This window comes from Strongylocentrotus purpuratus, unplaced genomic scaffold, assembly GCF_000002235.5.
Source record: "Strongylocentrotus purpuratus isolate Spur 01 unplaced genomic scaffold, Spur_5.0 spur5_scaffold_6, whole genome shotgun sequence".
NCBI lineage: Eukaryota > Metazoa > Echinodermata > Echinoidea > Camarodonta > Strongylocentrotidae > Strongylocentrotus > Strongylocentrotus purpuratus.
Window position 1 is genome coordinate 26,134,145 of NW_022145612.1, and position 18,777 is coordinate 26,152,921.

The 18,777-nt window shown below is 37.4% G+C and overlaps 1 protein-coding gene and 1 long non-coding RNA gene across 2 annotated transcripts; both read left to right on the forward strand.

The window, feature by feature from the left end:
- Positions 1-354: 354 nt before the first annotated feature.
- On the forward strand, positions 355-7,632 carry LOC115919309. The gene is made up of 3 exons (XM_030972779.1): positions 355-436; positions 3,947-4,843; positions 5,550-7,632. Exons 2-3 carry the CDS (start codon positions 4,137-4,139, stop codon positions 5,803-5,805), a joined length of 963 nt encoding a protein of 320 aa, XP_030828639.1. The 5' UTR covers positions 355-436; positions 3,947-4,136; the 3' UTR covers positions 5,806-7,632.
- Positions 7,633-11,515: 3,883 nt separating this feature from the next.
- LOC115919280 lies at positions 11,516-18,052 on the forward strand. Its single transcript, XR_004061781.1, has 2 exons — positions 11,516-11,597; positions 17,043-18,052. It is a non-coding gene; the product is annotated as an uncharacterized LOC115919280 (long non-coding RNA).
- Positions 18,053-18,777: the final 725 nt, after the last annotated feature.

The window sequence follows — 18,777 nt, forward strand, 5'->3', positions numbered from 1 at the left end:
ACAGATCACATACCAATCTATAAGGGAGTAGAAAGCATGTCTGACCAGAAGAAATGTCCACTGTTCATGATGTGTTGAAGGAGAACTATTTTCATACAGCCATGTGGTCGGAAGTATTGGATTATGAGCGTGTAGTAAATTGACATTCCAGACGATCGAGCTGTGTTGTAATTTATCACGTAGTGTGTATTCAAGCTCATTCAGCTATCTATGAATGGTACCGTAGCGCACTGTACTATGGTACGGTATTAGCACACAACGCATCGTACCTATATAATCCATTGCAAAGTTCAGACAAAACATAAACATAACATCGTGGATATGTTGATGCAAGAAAAGATAGCGGAATAGGCCTAAAGATTTTTGAAAGATGCTTGTTTGTTGATGGCTTTCTTTGATATCATTGGGAATCCTAGTCTCGAGAAGAAAGAACAGAGTGAGTAGACGAATCGTCTTTTTATCCTTGGAGTTATGATGAGAAGCTAGAATCTAGAAAGTGATAAATAATTCATGGCGTGGTGTGTGGTGTGGCGTGCATTCCAAGGCAATAGGCATTCGTTGTGTTAGCATACATTTAACATTTGCCAACGTTTTATTTGTTACGTGTTGTATAATTAGAGCTGATGATCTAACGGTCATCTGCGTAATTAGAGGGTCTAGATAAGTAGATGTAGATCATCTGCATAATTAGAGGATTTAGAATTAGATCATCTGCATTAATTAGAAGATCCAGCACATGATGAAGATTGAACTACTTGAAGAGGATCTAGACTCTACTCTAGTCTCGACTCTACTCTAGATCAAGTGCATAATTTGAGGATTTAGGATTAAATCATCGTGATCTAGGCCAAGCCTGGCCTAGGCTAGACGGTGGAAATATGTGCTATCAGAAAGCTCCCTTTCCTTATTGATTATTCCTCTTTCACCCAATTTCCTTCATGATAAAAACATAGATCTACTGTTTGATGATGATGTTGATTCTCATGAACTTCTGAACTAAAGTACCCCTAAATGTGAAGAATTTAAAAAGTAGTCAGAGTCAAGACCAGTAGGTCTAGGCCTAGATCTGTAGTTAGTGTTAAAAGCTTGGAGAAAAAAATCTACATTAACTTGATGCAGTAATTATGAATCCCAAACAGCAGCTCCTTAGAAGCTATCGGTAATTCGGTATACCATACCGGGATTATCAATAGTGTCATAGACTATATATATATGCCAATGATATGAACCAAGGTGCAGGTGCAAAGTTTGTGTTGTCTCAGCTCACTCTCACCATGGAGTTACTTACACCATGCTCTCACATAGACTGGACTATACAATAAAAATGAGTGTGTCGGTGCAAGTAAAAATATGCACTTCCTTTATAGTACTGATAGTATGAGAGACAAAGACATGCTTCTTATTCCTCCTTTGATATATCAGTAGCGATATCTTGAAAAAATGTTTTAAATGTAGATTATTAAATATACATGTAGGCCTACACATGATAATATAATTGTAGTTTTCTAGAAAATAGAAATTGCATATAGACTAATCATGATTCAGTGATTTTCAGTCTAAATTGTTTCTTCATTGCTAATAATTAGTCCAGAACTTGAGATTTGTTTGTAAGGATTCATCCAGATACGACTCCACCTGATTTATAAATCTGCATTAATAATGTGTATGGGCAATGTTACAGAAGGATAGGAGTCAGGAACCTTTTGTGCCCCTCCATGATTTGGTAGACAAATAACAAATACTAAACTTTAACAGTGGGTGTCTGAACTTAAAAAGTATGTTAATGAGTTACACTGGTACAGGTTAAGTAATATTTCAGCTTTTTTTCATTTTCAGTTTTTTTTCATCTTCAGTTCTTCTTCTTTCATTGAGTACAGTCCTCTTTGTAGAGTATAGTCGTACTTGATTGCTGGGGCCGCAATCACAAAAACACATGACATTGAGTTTTCTAGTCCTGTCCATGGACTTGTGGAAATACCTTGTACACCCTGTCACTAGGATATACATGTATATCCCAAAAGTAATTTAAACCAAATTTATGCCACTTCTATATATGTGTGAAGTCCCTTATACTCAATTATTTTGCAGTGTTTTTTTTAATTTTTATTTTTTTACTGTATGTGATCAGCAAGAGTGTGCCAATTTGTTGTGAAATGATAATGATTCCAAAACCTCTCAATACACATTAAACCTTTAAAGGGACTTGGTAACATTGTTCAGATGAGATAAAATGGTGCTAAGGTAGTGACTTCAATGCTAGATGTACAATTACAGATAATCTGTAAGTTTGAGTAAAAACGGAGCATTATTAATGACAAAAATTGGGGAAAAACTGATCTGATCGATTCCTTAATTCTCCCAACTATATTATTACAGTTTAATTACATTTTAGGTGAATGTAAATCATCATATAGCAATGAATTGGCTCTACTATTCCAGACATTAAAGTGTTGAAACATTTTTAAAAGCCTGTCTTATGTCTTTATTTCCAAGGAAAACGGTTGAGAAAGTTCAAAAATAGTTGGGAGAATTTACTGTTGATCATTAATAGAGGGTGTTGCACAGTGACGCCTTCAGAGAAAACTACATGTATAAATATCTTTGTTGTGTGAGAATTTTCTCTGGATTCTTTTGCCGTTTAGAGGGTTATTACAATAGAAGGAATATAATAATAAACGTTTAAAACAAAGATTACACAAAATTGACATTTCAACAATGTTATTGTTACTGAGTCACTTTAATATGTCACACCTTTCAATGAATTCCAGTCTCTTCTTCAGTGATATTTCATGACCAGTACTCTACTTTATATCTGTGTACAATTAGCCACTCACATTGTGGCCCCTACTTTCCACTTCCAATGGGGAGTACTGGTAGAAAAATACTCAGGCGCCGCCCCTGATGTCTGGTAATCTGGTCAACCCAATACCAGAACATTTAAGTACGTCAGTATCTGCGAAATGAGTTGAACTATGAAACTCACATTGAAGGGCATTTTGTTGTGTTGGCAATCTCCTGAATGGAATTTTAATTCCCACGATAGTGACGATACCTTGGGGCTCTAATTGAGGGCCAAAACCCCTGTCCAAAAATAAGTTGATTTCAATAACTTGACAAACTGAAAATGAAAAAAGAAGGAAAGTCGGACGATTATTTTATAAACAATCATGAAAATCCCTAGTTTAGATACAAATGCACGACTCGGTCACTAGTTCGTTATGTCATTTGCTGATTATACTCATCAACTGTTTATATAATTTTGGTATAACACATGTAATATTTAGTGTTTGTAATTTTTTTGTGTGTGTATTTATATAGCTTTATCTATTCACTTTGTTTTATATATCATCTGTTTTTCCTAGTATTTATAATGGGTTTTTTTTGTCGATATGATCTGCTTTATGTTTTTAACACGGACTAGCTGAAAAGCAGTCTTTTCAGGCCGTTGTGAGTTTTACCGTGATTAAATAAATACAATTTAATGTAATCAATTTAAACCAGAAGAAAAAGAATTTCCCTTACCTTAAACAACGTTGTATTGATGATAACATGTTTCTACTTTCTACATATTATTATGTGCAATATCATAAAGTACTAAAACGTTCCTTTCTTTCAGAAACATTAATAAATTTGGCTTTTTCATATTATCCACAAAAATGTATATTTATTATTTACAACAACTTTGAAAAAAATGAAAACATTGATGACTATTGAATAGCGAGGAAAGAACATTAGAAACTCATGACCAATTTGCTAATTCACCTGAGTTAGATAGTGATCGCAATGATTCTGAATTACTGATAACTTTTTTTATTTTTATTTGTTAACCGATTTTCATCAAACTTTGTTCCTCTGTCTGCTATTATTGAAAACATCGTACTTTTACACTAGTAAACGAATGTTTCTTTGGTTCGTCATAATGATTTCTCCTTTCTTTTTATTTCAGAATTTATCTTGGCCATCACTTTGAAGTAATGTAGGATCAAAGACTTCACAAAATGCCGTGATTCCCAAGCGTGAAATATTCACCAGAAATGAAGAAAAAATACGAAATGTGCCTTTCCCATCAAGCGTCATTGGACAATTATCGTAATCGAGGTCGATGAACCTGGATACGACCAACTTAAAACCATACAATGCATCAAATCGATCTCCAAGATCCTGAAAGAGAGCGCGCCATCGTTCATTCCACAAACCAGCTCAATGTATCATCATTGACTGCGGGTAGTATAGGAGGTCTTAGTGGTGTCAGCAACGTTGGTGCTGGCAGTACTGTCCAACGAAATCCTCAGCTGTCCGCCGAGGAACGTCGACGCAGGAGTCGATATCGGAAGAAACGTAACCGCATCGGCCTTCTACTTATCTTTGCCACGTTACTTCTCTTTGCTGGACTTGTCATTTGTGTGAACACGAAAGAGTACGTCGCCGGAGCAATCATCAGCGTCATTGGGGTTATTCTGGGCAGTTCGTCCATGGTACTTTGTCTTTTAACCACGGACTCCTGCGGGAGAGTAGGAACCCTTCATGGGATTCGAGAGCGAGTTTCAAGTTTCTCACGATCGAATCGACGTCATAGTGCCGCCAACGACCGCGCCGACGTTCAGCGGTCGCCGCCGCGTCACGGGGACGGTGCGACAGCGTCTGTCACAAACTCTTCCCTCAATATACATGAAACATTAGTGTTACATCCGCTTCCGCCTACTGGTAACATGTCAGGCGACTTTTTAGACCACCTCCCACCACCATTGTATGAGACTGCTGAGATTCTACGACGTGAGGACATTGGTGTTGAACTTATGGTCGGAGATGTACCTGGCGCTATTGGTGGCTCTGCTGATTATCAGTATGTTCACCGACCTACATTTATTATCATAGAAATTTACATTAGGAAATAGGAATGATAATTTTCTACTTATTCGTTATTTTAGGAGGTGGATTGTAACTTTCGTTATTATTATTCGTTATTATGTATTGTAGTTTGTAGGAAAGGAAAATATAGAAATGAAAATGAAATGAAAATGAAACTTGATTGACCACTGATACAAACATGACGAGAGAGATTTTTAGAACACGGACAGGATCTTCTATAGAATACTGAATGAGGTTGTTAATCATATTTCCTCCACACAATTTCCAACAATTTCCAACAACGCTCAACAGCAGCGGAAAAAATAGACAATACACTCACAGAAACCAATTTTTTTTTTTTTTACTTTCAATTTGCCGACAGATGTTCAATTTTTTTTCTAACAAGGAAAACAAATTAGTAATCAAATTCTAAAATTTGCCGACAACGCGACATCTCTAATATTTGATGTTTCCTGAATGAAAGTGTTTGAATAGGGACAATGGGTTTCGAACCCCCAACCCTACCTTTCTTACGACTCCTCACAATGCCTCTAACTAAGTTAATGCAGTTCCAAACAGAAATGCAAAAACATGAAAATGTCAGCCTTCTGACCACTAGTAATTATCCTCTCTTGTTGCAATCCATGACTAAGTTCACAAGATAATTTCCTTCTACAATTTCTCCCATCTTGTTACTGCAGGTACTACAAAGTCAGTCAGACGGACATCCATCATAACCCATTAGCGTCCTCCTCATCGACCAACCTCGCCTCGTCATCGACCGCCCCTGCAGTCACAAGCCACATGTGCGAAGAATGCGTCCAACGTCATCTAGACGACGGCGGGGGCGGCGGCGTGCAAGGCCATGCTCCCCCGCCTGAAGAACAATTGTTACTAGCGCCAGCTATAGTCGTAGAACTGCCAACTTATGACGAAGCGATTGCTGAAGATAGATAACAGACGATAGTGAGTTGGGCGTTACTTATCAGCAGCTGTAATAAATATATTTCATTGCTCAAAAACTACAGAAACTATTGAACTGTTTGTGCCATTTCGGAGGAATGAAATATTCGTACTCCATAACTGTATTTATTATCCTTCACAATTTTGTAATAAATTTGCACCATGAAGTTCATGATAGTAAAATGTTCTTTGTATCTTGTAATTAACTGACTAAAAAACTGCATTGTGCTCCATTCCAAGTGCTTAAAAAATGGCTTCCGTCGACAAGACATATATTTTTTATTGAGCATCAAGTCTTCTCTCTCTATTTGTACATGGGCAGAAACTATTTAAAATTTAGCATGCAATCTTAAACTCTTATTGTTGCACTAGTACTTCAAAGTTCAAATTTTTATGACCAAGAGTTTGTGTTGTAACTTGTAACACTACTACAAATAGATAACTTAACAGAATTATATTCTCAACTAATATATTGTGTGGTAAACATCTGAAAAAACCTTATAGACTACAATATTATAAGACAATTATTATTACTCCCCAGGACGACTCTTCCAGACGAGGTGATAATTCCAAAAAGTACTTTGTGTGGTTGTCTGAGAGAGCAGTTGTCCGGGTATATGGATAATGGGATACAGCCCTTGATACAGGTTAAAAATAATGTCATGTAAACAATTCCAATATCTGTCTCTATTTGTTTGTACTCTTTCATTTTAGATTCTCCTGTATCCTGTATTCCTTGTATTATAACCTGTAAATGGTGAGCCCTACTTTAATTGAAAAATGAGAGCTTAAAAAAAGAGTATTTAACTGGCCCTACCATTTTGGTGGTTATTCAAAAATGAGAAAACTTTGAGAGGAGATATTGTAATTAATCTGTATTCCCTGTTGCATTCTGGGAATTTTTAAGAGAGCTTTAACTTTCTAATGCTGCTGAAGTTGACAACAAAACAAGACTGTATATTCATTGTTAATATCATTTTTTCAGATCCAAAAGGGCATCAAGTCTGTTAAAACTACATGAGTTAATGCCCTTTTGGTTCCAAACAGATGAAATGATAGTACCTTTCTCGCAACTGAACATAATATGTACATTCTATAAAATGTCGGACTACAGGTTGAATTATTTATACTGCATATTGTCTTGTGTAATATTAACGATGTGTAAATTATGAATATATATATATACAGAGAGAGTAACATGAATATGAGTATGACGTTTCCCAAACTTTTACTAGAGGCCTTAGTTGAACCTGATTTATTTTTTGTCAAGAAAGATAGTTTTATGGATGATGATTATGTAATTCATCCAGAAAACTGTCTAATACCATGTTACATGGATATACATCGCTATAACGTGGGAATATGAAGTAATTTAATATTGCAGTGTGTTATCTAATACATTTCGAATTATCGTAGGTAAGATACAGAGCAATTGTTTTATCAAATAAAAATTCATAACCTTTAAATATATAGCATGCTACCGGTAGTTTAGAATAATAACCTCGTTTAATTTGCTTGATGTATTGAATGATAATTTGCAGAAGTTTTTTTTTTATATCCAAGCATGGTTTCTGGAACATTAATTGTACATTGATAAATGTAGCTCTTGATTTAAGGTATTCCCCGTTCATGACTGTTATTATATGTATTACTGACTATTGGGTCTAAAGATGTCTGTTCCTGCAGCTTTGTTATGTCTCCGTCAGTGCGAAAAAGGTAATTTGTTATTGACATTAAACCGTTGAACGGTTCTTTCGCAAGTCTTGGCTCTTTTATTTTTTTATTTTTTTATATGAATTAAAGGTTAATGTCTGCTGCATATTTCTTATTTATGAAATATACGTAATCTTATTTCATGGTTTCCACTGATGTAAAGAAAGGAATCTTCAAGAGCTTATTTTTGTGCAATTTTGAATCATAAAGAAGTGGTAAATTATAGGGTATTTTGAATATTCAAGTGTGAAAACTGGAATCTCATGCTAAATTCTATAGAATGAAAACATAATAAAATTGTAAAGTTAACATCGTTCAAGATATTCAGTGCACAAATCAACCTGTGTGTAACGCAAACTCATTGTTTTATTTATCTAACGTTTTTTAACGACTGGGAAAAATTGATACAAAGGCATTTGCGCATAATAAAGAGGAGGGAAAGAAATGAGAGAGAGAGAGAGAGAGAGAAAAGGTAATTGAAATAATTATCACCTTGATGATTACATGTAGTTGGCATTGATAAAAGCTATGATAAAAAAACAATTTAATATCTTGAGGGGGGGGGGGGGGCTTCACCTGTCCTGGACCTGAAGAAATGCATGCATGGCGGCGATTTCTCTTCATGACATGCGGGGGGGGGGGGGGGGGGGGGGGGGGAGGGGGGACGAAATGCGAGGGGAAATCTGTATTCCGCTGGTATCACGGTGATGCCAACGGAGTTGCACATTTTGAAGGATATTATTCGGGGGGAAGGCTACTCACATATTAAGACAGACGGGGGTGTGTCGCTCTATTGGGTCCCTAAACATCGGTCTCATTTTTAACAAAAATACCATTAAAAATGGGTCTGTTCAAGTTATTCAAAATTTCGGGTGTTTGTATGGTAAATACCCGAAAAACACCCTAAAATTGTGAAAGATGGGCCTTATTTCGAGAAAAATGGGTAGGGGTTTCGAGGCTTGAGCGGCCAACTCCCGTCCAAACCAAATCCCCCCCCCCCCCACCCTCTTACCGGGTTATTATGCGAGGGAGCGTATAGCGACCGAGCTTGATTTTTGCATTTTTATTAGTCTAAACGCTGCACTTTTGGGCCCTCCAGAGCAGTCTTTAGTCATTATTTGCTATACACTTTTTATGTGCACTTTTTCAAAATTCCCGGGTGGGGGGGGGGGGGGGGGGGGGGACGTGTCCCCCTGGGATCGCCGCCCCTGAATGCATGTGTATATAATTTATTGCCGATCGGGTTTCAAAGGGGGGTGGGGGCCGGGGGCACCAGTTCTGCGCAATCCTTTATTTATGATACAAATACATCAATACGATTTTTTTCCTGAAAGAAATGATATCCGCAAGAATTCCGTTATTCTCTTTAAGATTCCGACAGGAGGTGGGTCGGGCGTTTTTTTTTTTCTTTGATTTTCATGTGAGGAAATGGGCAGCCACTTCGGCTTAACTGGATTTGCCCGTGCTATAGCTGATTTTGGAAACATCAGAATTTGAAGAACAACTTCACCTGACAAAAAGACAATATCTTCAGATCTCGTGTATTTTATTTCAAATGTAGCAGGTAGGCGATTGTTGGGAATAGTCGTATCGCAGTTGGCCAACCGTAGTTGAGTCCTTGAGGAAATTCTCTCCAAAACAACAACACAGATGACAACAACAAAGTCAACATTCCTATATAACAACAATTAAGAACTCCAAATGACCCACTACGCCTACAACAACTAAAATGGACATCATGCAACACAGTGGCGTACGCAGGATTTTTTCGGGGGGGGGGGGGGAGTTTTAACATTTTTAAATCGGGCCGAAAAATTCGCAACGCCTCACCAGCCGTTTTTTTTTTGGTCCCAAAAATTTCGCAACGACTCGGGGAGGTAAGGTCATTTTTGAGGTCACCCTTTTGCACACTTAAAAAAAAAAGGTATTGAGGGTGAGGGGGGGGGGTTCCATAAAAAAATCACACACATAACAAGAATGAGGGGGGGGGGGTTCAACCCCCGAAACCCCCGCTGCGTACGCGCCTGATGCAACACCAATTTCTAGATCTTAGATTAGAAACATGTAAAACCTGTGATGGAAACATTTTTCTTCCTCGGTTTTTAATGAAATAGGCGTACGAAATCTTGTTAGGTAGAGGGAAATTATGATTTTTATTAATGTAGGCCTTGAATTAAAAAAAACAAAACATCTTCAATCCTCTACAGAATATGCTGTCTAGTTGTGGTAATCCCGGATTTTTTTTTTTTTTTTTTTTTTTGGGGGGGGGAGCCTAGGCCAATGGTGCACTCGGCTGCCTTTTTTGTATTTTGCCTTGATTCAGGTTTTCACCATTTTCCGCCTCTCTTCATGATATACCTTTCCTTTTCTCTTTTTCTTTCTATTTGGTCAACTTGGAGGAGGAGGTGGGGGGGGGGGAACTCTACTCCACATTATTCATTTATTTATTTACGCATCCATGTTCACAATTTAACAATTCATTTGAGTTAACATCACATGAAAAAGAATATTATTCAACAAATCAATTTCAATTTTACAATTCATTTGAATGGACTTCACTTGAAAAAGAATATAACAATTTTTTATCAAGGACAAGTTGCAACTATTATACAGTTTAAAGTATGAACACACAAAGGTCATTGAAACATAAAGAGCTTGAATCGGTACAGCACCTTTCAAATATAATAATATATGACAAATAAAATTCCTAAAGGGTTGTGAACTATTTATTTACACTATTAAGAAAGAACAAGAAAAGGAAAAAAACGAGAAAAAAAAGAAGTATGATTCCATCTTTCCTCTTTCATGTTAAAAATAATAATATGATGAAAACAGCGACGAAGAATCATCTCATGGGGAATATTACAAGTATGCTAGCCCTAAAAATTACTTGTATATTGTCACATAATATTTCTGAAAAATATGAAGCTTTTGTATTGAGATTTGATAGGGAGGGTCTTGAACCTCTCTTATTGGTCTCTTTCCCAGAACATTGGTCGTATCATCACTGAAATGAAATAATCTAGCCCCTGTTACAGTCTCTCTCACTCTCCTTTTCAACCTCTCACTCCTTCTGTTCCACCCCTCCCTCCAGCCCCCTCCCCCTCGATCCCCTCCCGCGGCCCCCTCTCACCCCCCCCCCCCCTCTCTCTCTCTCTCTCTCTCTCTCTCTCTCTCTTTCGCTCTCTCTCTCTTTCTCTCTCTCTCTCTTTATTTTCAATGACAAAACAAAAACACAATGGAATTCGTGTTGAATTTCCAAAGACGATATGAATTGACGAAACAAAAATGCATAAATGCACACAGTCTAAATAATTGCACCTTTTGTAAATTCCTGAGTGAAAAGAGATCCATCGATTTTTAACAGGTTGTGTAGATTCGGTGGCGAGGGTTGGAGGTCGTCCCTCTTTTTTCTATTTTCAGGTAGTTCAATACCCATGAAATTCCGAAACATGCACTTTTCACAGGGTTTGTAAATTCATTCCAATGAGTGTAAAAATTAATATCTTGTTTGTACGATATTTCATGGACATATTTTATATGTAATGATAAGGTTATTATAACTGTAATGATATATTTATATATTTTCAGGTAGAATTATCAAGGGGAAGCTCTTCAAATACACAACCAAACAGAGCTATCAAAATACATTGTCCCTCTTTGTGAATGGTATGGCCCTACTCAATACACATTCCTTCATTCCTGGCATATTTTCTATCAACTTGTTTGATCCCCGTTGCGAACTGGTGATTGTTTGTGGCTGCAAAATTTATAAGCCCATTGTGATCGACATGCGTTTTGGAAGACCATTCACTGAAACCAATTTTCCGAAAAGAAAACACTTCTCACAGATTTTTCCTCAAATTTTTCTCCCGGTGTAGAAGCATTTTACTGTTGTTCTACATATTCTGTCCTTTGTTTACCAATCATACTCATAGACCAGCAATCTACGTTTTCTGTCCGTGTGTGGAATTGAAGAGCGAATCGAGTGCAAGAGAAAATTGTCATGATGGAAACACCACTCGATGTGCTTTCTCGAGCGGCTACACTCGTTGAAACAGATCCAAAAGAAGGTGAGATTGATCAAAATTTTGTCAGACTATAAAATCTGATCGGAAATATTAATACGGAATAGTGATGTGTGACCCGTATCGTTTTGAGAGGTGGTTTCGGATATCATCACAGCGCAGTGGCAACCTGTTTGCACGTTACTTGCATTGCCTACCATAATCACACCAGTCGCTCATGTTTCGCCCTAGCGGCCGCGACGCGCGCAGTACTTACCGCATAGCTCTATCTCGTGTAGCCAAGCAGCAGAGCTTAGTTAGAGAGTGGTGCATGCACATATTTTCAACACTGCATACCTTTCTTTTGTGTTTGATGTTTTCACATAATTGAACCTTGAGATCACCGTTCAAATAAAGAATTACCAACCAACCCTTATATGCCATGATTACTTGCTTAGCTATTATTTTAGGACTTGAATGACACATGACTGATTATAGCCAGAGAGTGTCGGTGTGGTGCTGGTGAATGCTTCTCATTTCATGATTTTTGTGCAAATATTATCTTCACAATTCTTGCATTCAGTTTGATGCTGCATCACTGAGCATGCAAATATTTTTGTGTTAATATCACAAGTGTGCCCTAATCTGTCATGAAATTTACAATATTCTGCAGGTGCAAATTTACTGTAATATATTTTCTGTCAATAAAAATATTAAAGGTTTTTTGTTTTGTTTTTTGGGGTATTAATTATTATCTGCGTTTCATTCTTTTTGAGAATACTTACGCCTTTCACTTTTTTCTTTCATTTGGTATGTTATATAATTCATCAAGACAGTGCAGTATTTTTAATTTGAATATTACTATAGGCCCCTTTCTCCTCTCAGTCAGGACTAGTTACAAAATAAGTACCGGTAGTAGATATTTAATATGCATATATGCAGCGCTTAATTATAATATTCAGTAAAGAATAATAATGATTATTACCAATATGCAATATACAGGAAATAATAAATGATTGATGATAATAATAACCCTACAATGATTATATAGAAAATTATAATAATATTAATAATAAAATAATGAGGATATAATACTAATAAGAAAGTATAGGTATCCTGGTCTAGCGGATACATCACTGGACTGTGGATCACATTTGTTTGCGCTCTGAATCCTGTGGCAGATAACACCAATGTCCTTTGGCAAGACAATAATCTACATTTGCCACTCTCCACCGAGGTGTTAAATGGGTGCCCGATAGAATACATACATTAACAATTGGGTTATATTGGCAGCCTGTGTGCGCTTAAACTAAAATGACTCCCTAGGGAGCAGAGTGTGTGCACTATCATGAGCTGATGAGCGATTGGATCCAATGACCGGGGTAATAATAATCACAATGTAAAGTGATCAGAAACATAGTAATAAGCACCATACAAATGTAGCTGTTATTTCTCTGTTACCTCAAGACCTTTTTGCGATCAACCTGCGGTAATATTGAACCATTGTTGAACCATTGTCCCTTACAATAGCTCATTTTACTGACTTTGTTGTCGACAACACTTTATGAACAATGGCAAAAATATATGGATTTTAAAAGATCATTGTGTATGGAACAAAATTTGATGGATTCTAACCTATTATTATACATGGATCATTAATTTTGGCAAGATTGTCCTGAACTGAAATACTGAATGAAGAATAATACTATAATCCAAATCAACAATGACATGCCTGACAAAATATATCAATCATGTCACTATCAGCCATTTGTATATACATTGTATATTGGCCCATTTGATATCATTGTAGCTATAAATCCATTATCACATGATATACCGAGTCATGTGCTTTAAAACACCCCAGCAATTTTTGCACAAGTATTACTTTTCAGTGGTACATGTAGTATGTTGTATAGGCCGATATGTTTGTATTTTTATTCAAAATGCATACCGTATGTGACTTTGATCAATATATACAGATGTGTCTTTGCCTTAGTCTTAGGGTGCGTTTGTGCTCACTTTTGAAGGTAGAATTCATGAGCATTTTGAAACGCTCATCATAAAGGCAGTTCCACGGGGGTACGTTTATGCTTCCCTTCTCCAGGCGAATTCAGGCTCTGTATCTGGATTCGCAAACCTGCACTGCGCATGCTACGTTGACCCCGGGAGGCCAGGTCAAGTTGGGGCGCCACTTTTTTGAAACTCATTCAATTCATCTTCCATTTCGGGTTCGGACCAAGCGAGGATAAGGGCCCTCTTCGCTGTAGTTTGAGCCCATGACACTCATTTCAACTCAATGATATGGAAGAAGTACTTAGTATTAAGGTTACAAATGATCTTGCTCGGATGACTCTGCTCGAGCCTGTATATATGTGCATGCCTTGAGAAAAAACAAGCACAATATTGTGCACCCTATTAGCAGCGTGCAGATTTTCACATGAACTGGAAACACGTTTATTATGACATCATTTAAACGCGTTTACAAAAGATTGTGCATGGCTGCATGCTTCCCAGAAACCATCTTTTTGGAGAAACGCCGATCCAAAACGCATGTTTTTGTGAGTTTACGATCGCCGTTTATGATCAGCGTTTATACGAAAATGAGAAACGCAACCGTGTTTTGAACTAAATGCCTCATTATGGCCTAAAAGCTGAGCTTAAACGTACCGTTAAAGAGTTTTCCCTGTGATGGATTTCTATGCTATTCATGTTTTTGAGTGGGGGAGGGGGGGGGGGGGGGGGGTTGTATGACAAGATATCCTTCCAAATTTTTTCCTACCGGTTGAAAGGGAAGTGCTGTCTTTTGATCAAGGTACGTGTAATTAGAGAACGAGATGTGATTTATGAATAGAGTGATAAAAGTGCACATTATTATTTCTAAAAAATGTACGATAGTAGACACTCTCCTCTCCACGAATTTGAATAAACAAATGAAATTATATTATCAATTTCTGCAATATATGCACTTTGTAGCTGAAATTCTGCAAAGCTTATTGTAGAATTGTATTCCAAGATTCATTTCAATTATAAATTAGTTCAGAACTAAAATGTCTAGTAAATTCATAAAGATGGTTAAACAAATAGTTTTTCATCCCTCCCTTCGCTGGCTGCTAACAGGTTTTCCCACGAGTTAGCTTGTGAGCAATGTGATAAGAAATAACACCAATTGTTCACGTTGATTGGGAAAAAAACAAAAACAAGCTAGAAGAAAGATGTCAGCAATCATTGAAATTCAAGATGATCACATGACTAAAATGCAAAGAGTTGCAGCTTTTTTCTTCAGTAATTCACATTTTCTTCACACTATCCCTTTCCTGTTTCTGATAGACTGAGCACATTTCTCTGAACTTGAACACGAGGAAAAACAATCTGTTTCGTCTGCCTTTCCTATCCAAATTTGAGCTGATGCCTTTTAGACTCCCCTCACAAGCACAGCCATATTGAAAAATCATCCAAGTTTGCGCCAACATTAACCATTTCCGCTGTAATTTTCGCTCCCGCAGACTTAAAGGAGATTGGTGGAATGAGATTTGCCTGCATTGCACCTTGAAGTTTTAGATACAATTGCAAATTACATTATACTTGATGTGAGAATGAGCATACATGCCTGTGTATCTCCATTCCAAGAAACACTGTACCGGTACTTGGTAATTTTACTTTCAGATTGCTAGAATTTGTGTTTGTAGTGTATAATGTGTTCGACTTAGGGGATAATCTTGGATTACATGGAATATGCTTGATGCTGTTCGAAAAAGATAGTGCTAATGTTCTTACAACAGTTTGGTTTTGAATTGATTTCACAGAAAAGCTATTTTTGTAATGATTTTCTAAGAATCTTTCCAGTCAGGGAATCTTTCTTGTTAAAGCTGTGTAGTTTGACAATATTACCGGTATCTATTTTTCAGATACATCCTCCAGCAGGCATGCATCCAATACATTCTGTAGGCTAGTACAAGCTCATTTTATTCAATTTACAAAAAGGGGACAAAGGTTTTATACAATATACATCGTAAAAAGGCTATGATATATACATTGATAGGAGTATTGCGGGGGAACACATTAGTTTTCCACACATTACTTTTTGCTCATGTGTATTGGTCACATGGCCAGTAACCCTTCAATTGCACTTGCGAATTATTCAATTAGCAATGGACTGCATATAGTGTGTGTGTACAGGGGAGATCCTGTTTAATCTATCATCAACTCGCCTGGGATTTCCAACCTAATGCGAACCAGTGACATTGACAGTGGGTTCATGAAAAAAAGCTGAGGGAAATTATTAGTAAAGGAAGGAAATGGCCACTTTGGAGGAGAGAGAGGAAAGAGAGAGAGAGAGAGATGGAGAGGGAGAGAGGGAGAGAGAGAGAGAGAGGGAGATAGAGGGAGAGGGGAGAGAGAGGGAGAGAGAGAGAGGGAGATAGAGGGAGAGAGAGCATCCATTGAGAGAGCGAATGGAAATGAGAGGAAGGGAGAGGAACATAAGAGGGTGATGATGGTGGAGGCTTTAGTACTAATTAGATAAGGAAAAGAAAGGGAGGGTCAGAAAGGAAAAGGGAGAAATGATTAACGGAGACTTGGGAGAAGAGGAAATGCGACGTACTGGGTTTTGTTATGGGAGAGCGAGTTAAAAAGCGATCAGAGGACTGATATTGTGACAGAGAATTGGAAAGAAATTAGATAATCAGAGCGGAATAAGAACAAAGAAAAGAGTCAAACAGGATGCGGACTGGGGAAGATTAGACAGTAATAATGATAAAAATGAGTTTCACATTGTGACCTTTACCAACGTAAGTTTTTTACACATAAATTAATTGGATTTTAAAAATTGAAGTGTTGTAGGCCTACATATATATGCAATTTTAACGAGCATCCATCTTGCCTCATTATCTGAGGTCTTGGATTATCAAGAATCTTTTAGATGTACTGCGGCTTTACTCTTGTAATTTTGTTACATTCACAATGTGTTATAGTAAAAACTTGTTTTGAAGCCTATCACCAAATGCACTTAGCATAAGATTATATTTGAAGACAGATAAAGTGTAGGATGACACCTTATTTTGTTGTGATATTTTTTTAACTTGTAGCAAAGGCATTTCTTTAGGGACGATTTGTTTTTCTTTCTAGAAATGTCTTTTAGACTACCGTAGTTCCTCACACTTTCCCAGAACTAATTGCTATCTGGTCTCATGTATTTTCTTGTGAATTAAAAGGGATTATATTCATGTCAATTTGAACCCAAAATTACTTAACACCAGTACTTCTAAAAGCTCTATATTTTTCAATATCTTATATTCTTATATTCACAAAATCCTTTGGGCTACAGGCAAAGCCTTCCTCCTATAGCTAGGCCTGTAGGATAGAAAGTCCCTCATTTTTTACAGCTGACTGGTTCAATTTTCTTTCCGAGAAAGGAGTGTCCAATCAGAAAATGTGTTTTCTTGTTATGTTACTAATTTGTAAGCCTTTGCAAATTTCCTAAAGTTGACACAATTTTGTATATTTGCCCCCCAGGAGCTTCTAGACTTGAACTACAAATTTGAGCTTGGACTAGCTGCTGCCTCCAGCATCAAAACCATTTGGAGGGAATTTGATGGAAATCTTTGGCCAAACAATAGGGGGCTCGCTGAGAGAGGTCTTGGAATGTAAAGCAATATCCTCATTTGAAAAACATGGGCAAATTTAAAGCTAACCGAGCCCATGTGGCCCCAAATATTTCACTGTTAACCTGGACATGTGAACCAAGGGAGCTTTGCAAAATCTACATCCTGTAGTCTAGCGGCATGACATTTAACACGTTTCCTTCGTGTAATTAATACTTTAATATGAAGGATGATGAAGCGTTCCATTGTGAAATCAATACATAGTTGATGTTATTATGTTACATTGTGTGTGAAAAATGAATCTTAAACATTTTGCAGTGTCTCACATTTTCTGCGTTTTGAGAAGTATGAAGATCATAGGATCCGTAGACTACTTTCCGTAAGACTTGAAGACATTTGGGTTTGGTCTTCTCCCAGAGACCAGTGTGTGCTTACGCTTTTTTCCCCCGTTGAGCACGCCTGCCTGCCTGCCTGCCTGCCTATCGGGAAGTGCGCTTTCAACTTCCACCTCGTCAGCCCTCAAGCTGTTGTTAAGATCTGGTATCCAGGGATGTTGGGATGACCCCTGCATTCTTAGCATAGCTCAGATTGTCATTTGCATAGCTAGCTGGTGTTTGGACCTGGTTTCACTCAATACAGTCCTAGAGACAACTTCAATTTAGGTTATGTCTAGTGGAAAATGGGTCAAGACCAAGACATTGATCTACATGTATAAGACCTGCTTGTGTGCAACTAATTCCCATCTCTTGGTTGTTTTGGGTGTTGATTCCTCCCCAACTTTGCAAAATGTTCTTTTCCAAAAAGCGTGACCACTTTTATCACATTTTTCATCAAACAATTTTACCCAAATTGATTGCAGTTCTGTTTGCCTTAGCGCACACGGATGACGTAATCGACTACAGTGTACATATACATTCCGACTTAACAGGATTGTAAAAAACAAGATGGACTTCAAATTCACCCTGAAACATGAAATATTCATCTATCTATTAGTGGGATTGGCTGCAAAATACTTTTTTTTTTAAAGTAGGCACATTTTTCTCTCTCTCCACAAAATAAATAACTAATATTTCATTTTTTCAAAAGCTAGTTTGAAGTCCTTATGCCAGAGAGGGAGAACAGTTCCAGGTACCGATGCTAGTTCACCTAGCAGTTCTTTTGTCTTGTGAAAACTGGTTCAATGTTGTCACTACACAGGGGGCCCGGCCGGGTGGGAGCAGGCCAGGCAAGCAAGCAGTGGTATTTTGGGGTTGGTTACAATCCCTGGCATCTGTGGATTCCACTTCCCAGGCTTGCTATTTCATTGCTCTAGTCTGCAGAAGAAGGCTGTGTAAATGAAGTATGCAAAAAAAGATTACAGTATGGCGTTGATTATTGCAACGCTTATGGATTCATATTGCATGTTTTAGCCTTTTCTTCATATTCCAAGTTAAGGGACAGTGCAGTGAGCAACCACAGTCAATTAAACCAAGTTTAAACAAAATCTAGGGGTGCTATAGAACTTCATTAGTACTAAACTGGAAAAAGTTTCTTAAAAAAATTATAATCCACAATTGCAACTTGATGTGCTATATTGAACTGCATTTCCTGCCAATGTTTACAATTGAGTGTCAGCATCAGTGATCCTCTTGCTGTAACTTTTATCT

What these genes read in the sequence shown, in the direction of transcription:
- LOC115919309 (XM_030972779.1), top strand. Translation starts at nt 4,137, where the DNA reads ATGCATCAAATCGATCTCCAAGATCCTGAAAGAGAGCGCGCCATCGTT. An exon ending in GGTGGCTCTGCTGATTATCA is followed by an intron (nt 4,844 to 5,549) that starts GTATGTTCACCG and finishes TTGTTACTGCAG; the next exon opens with GTACTACAAAGTCAGTCAGA.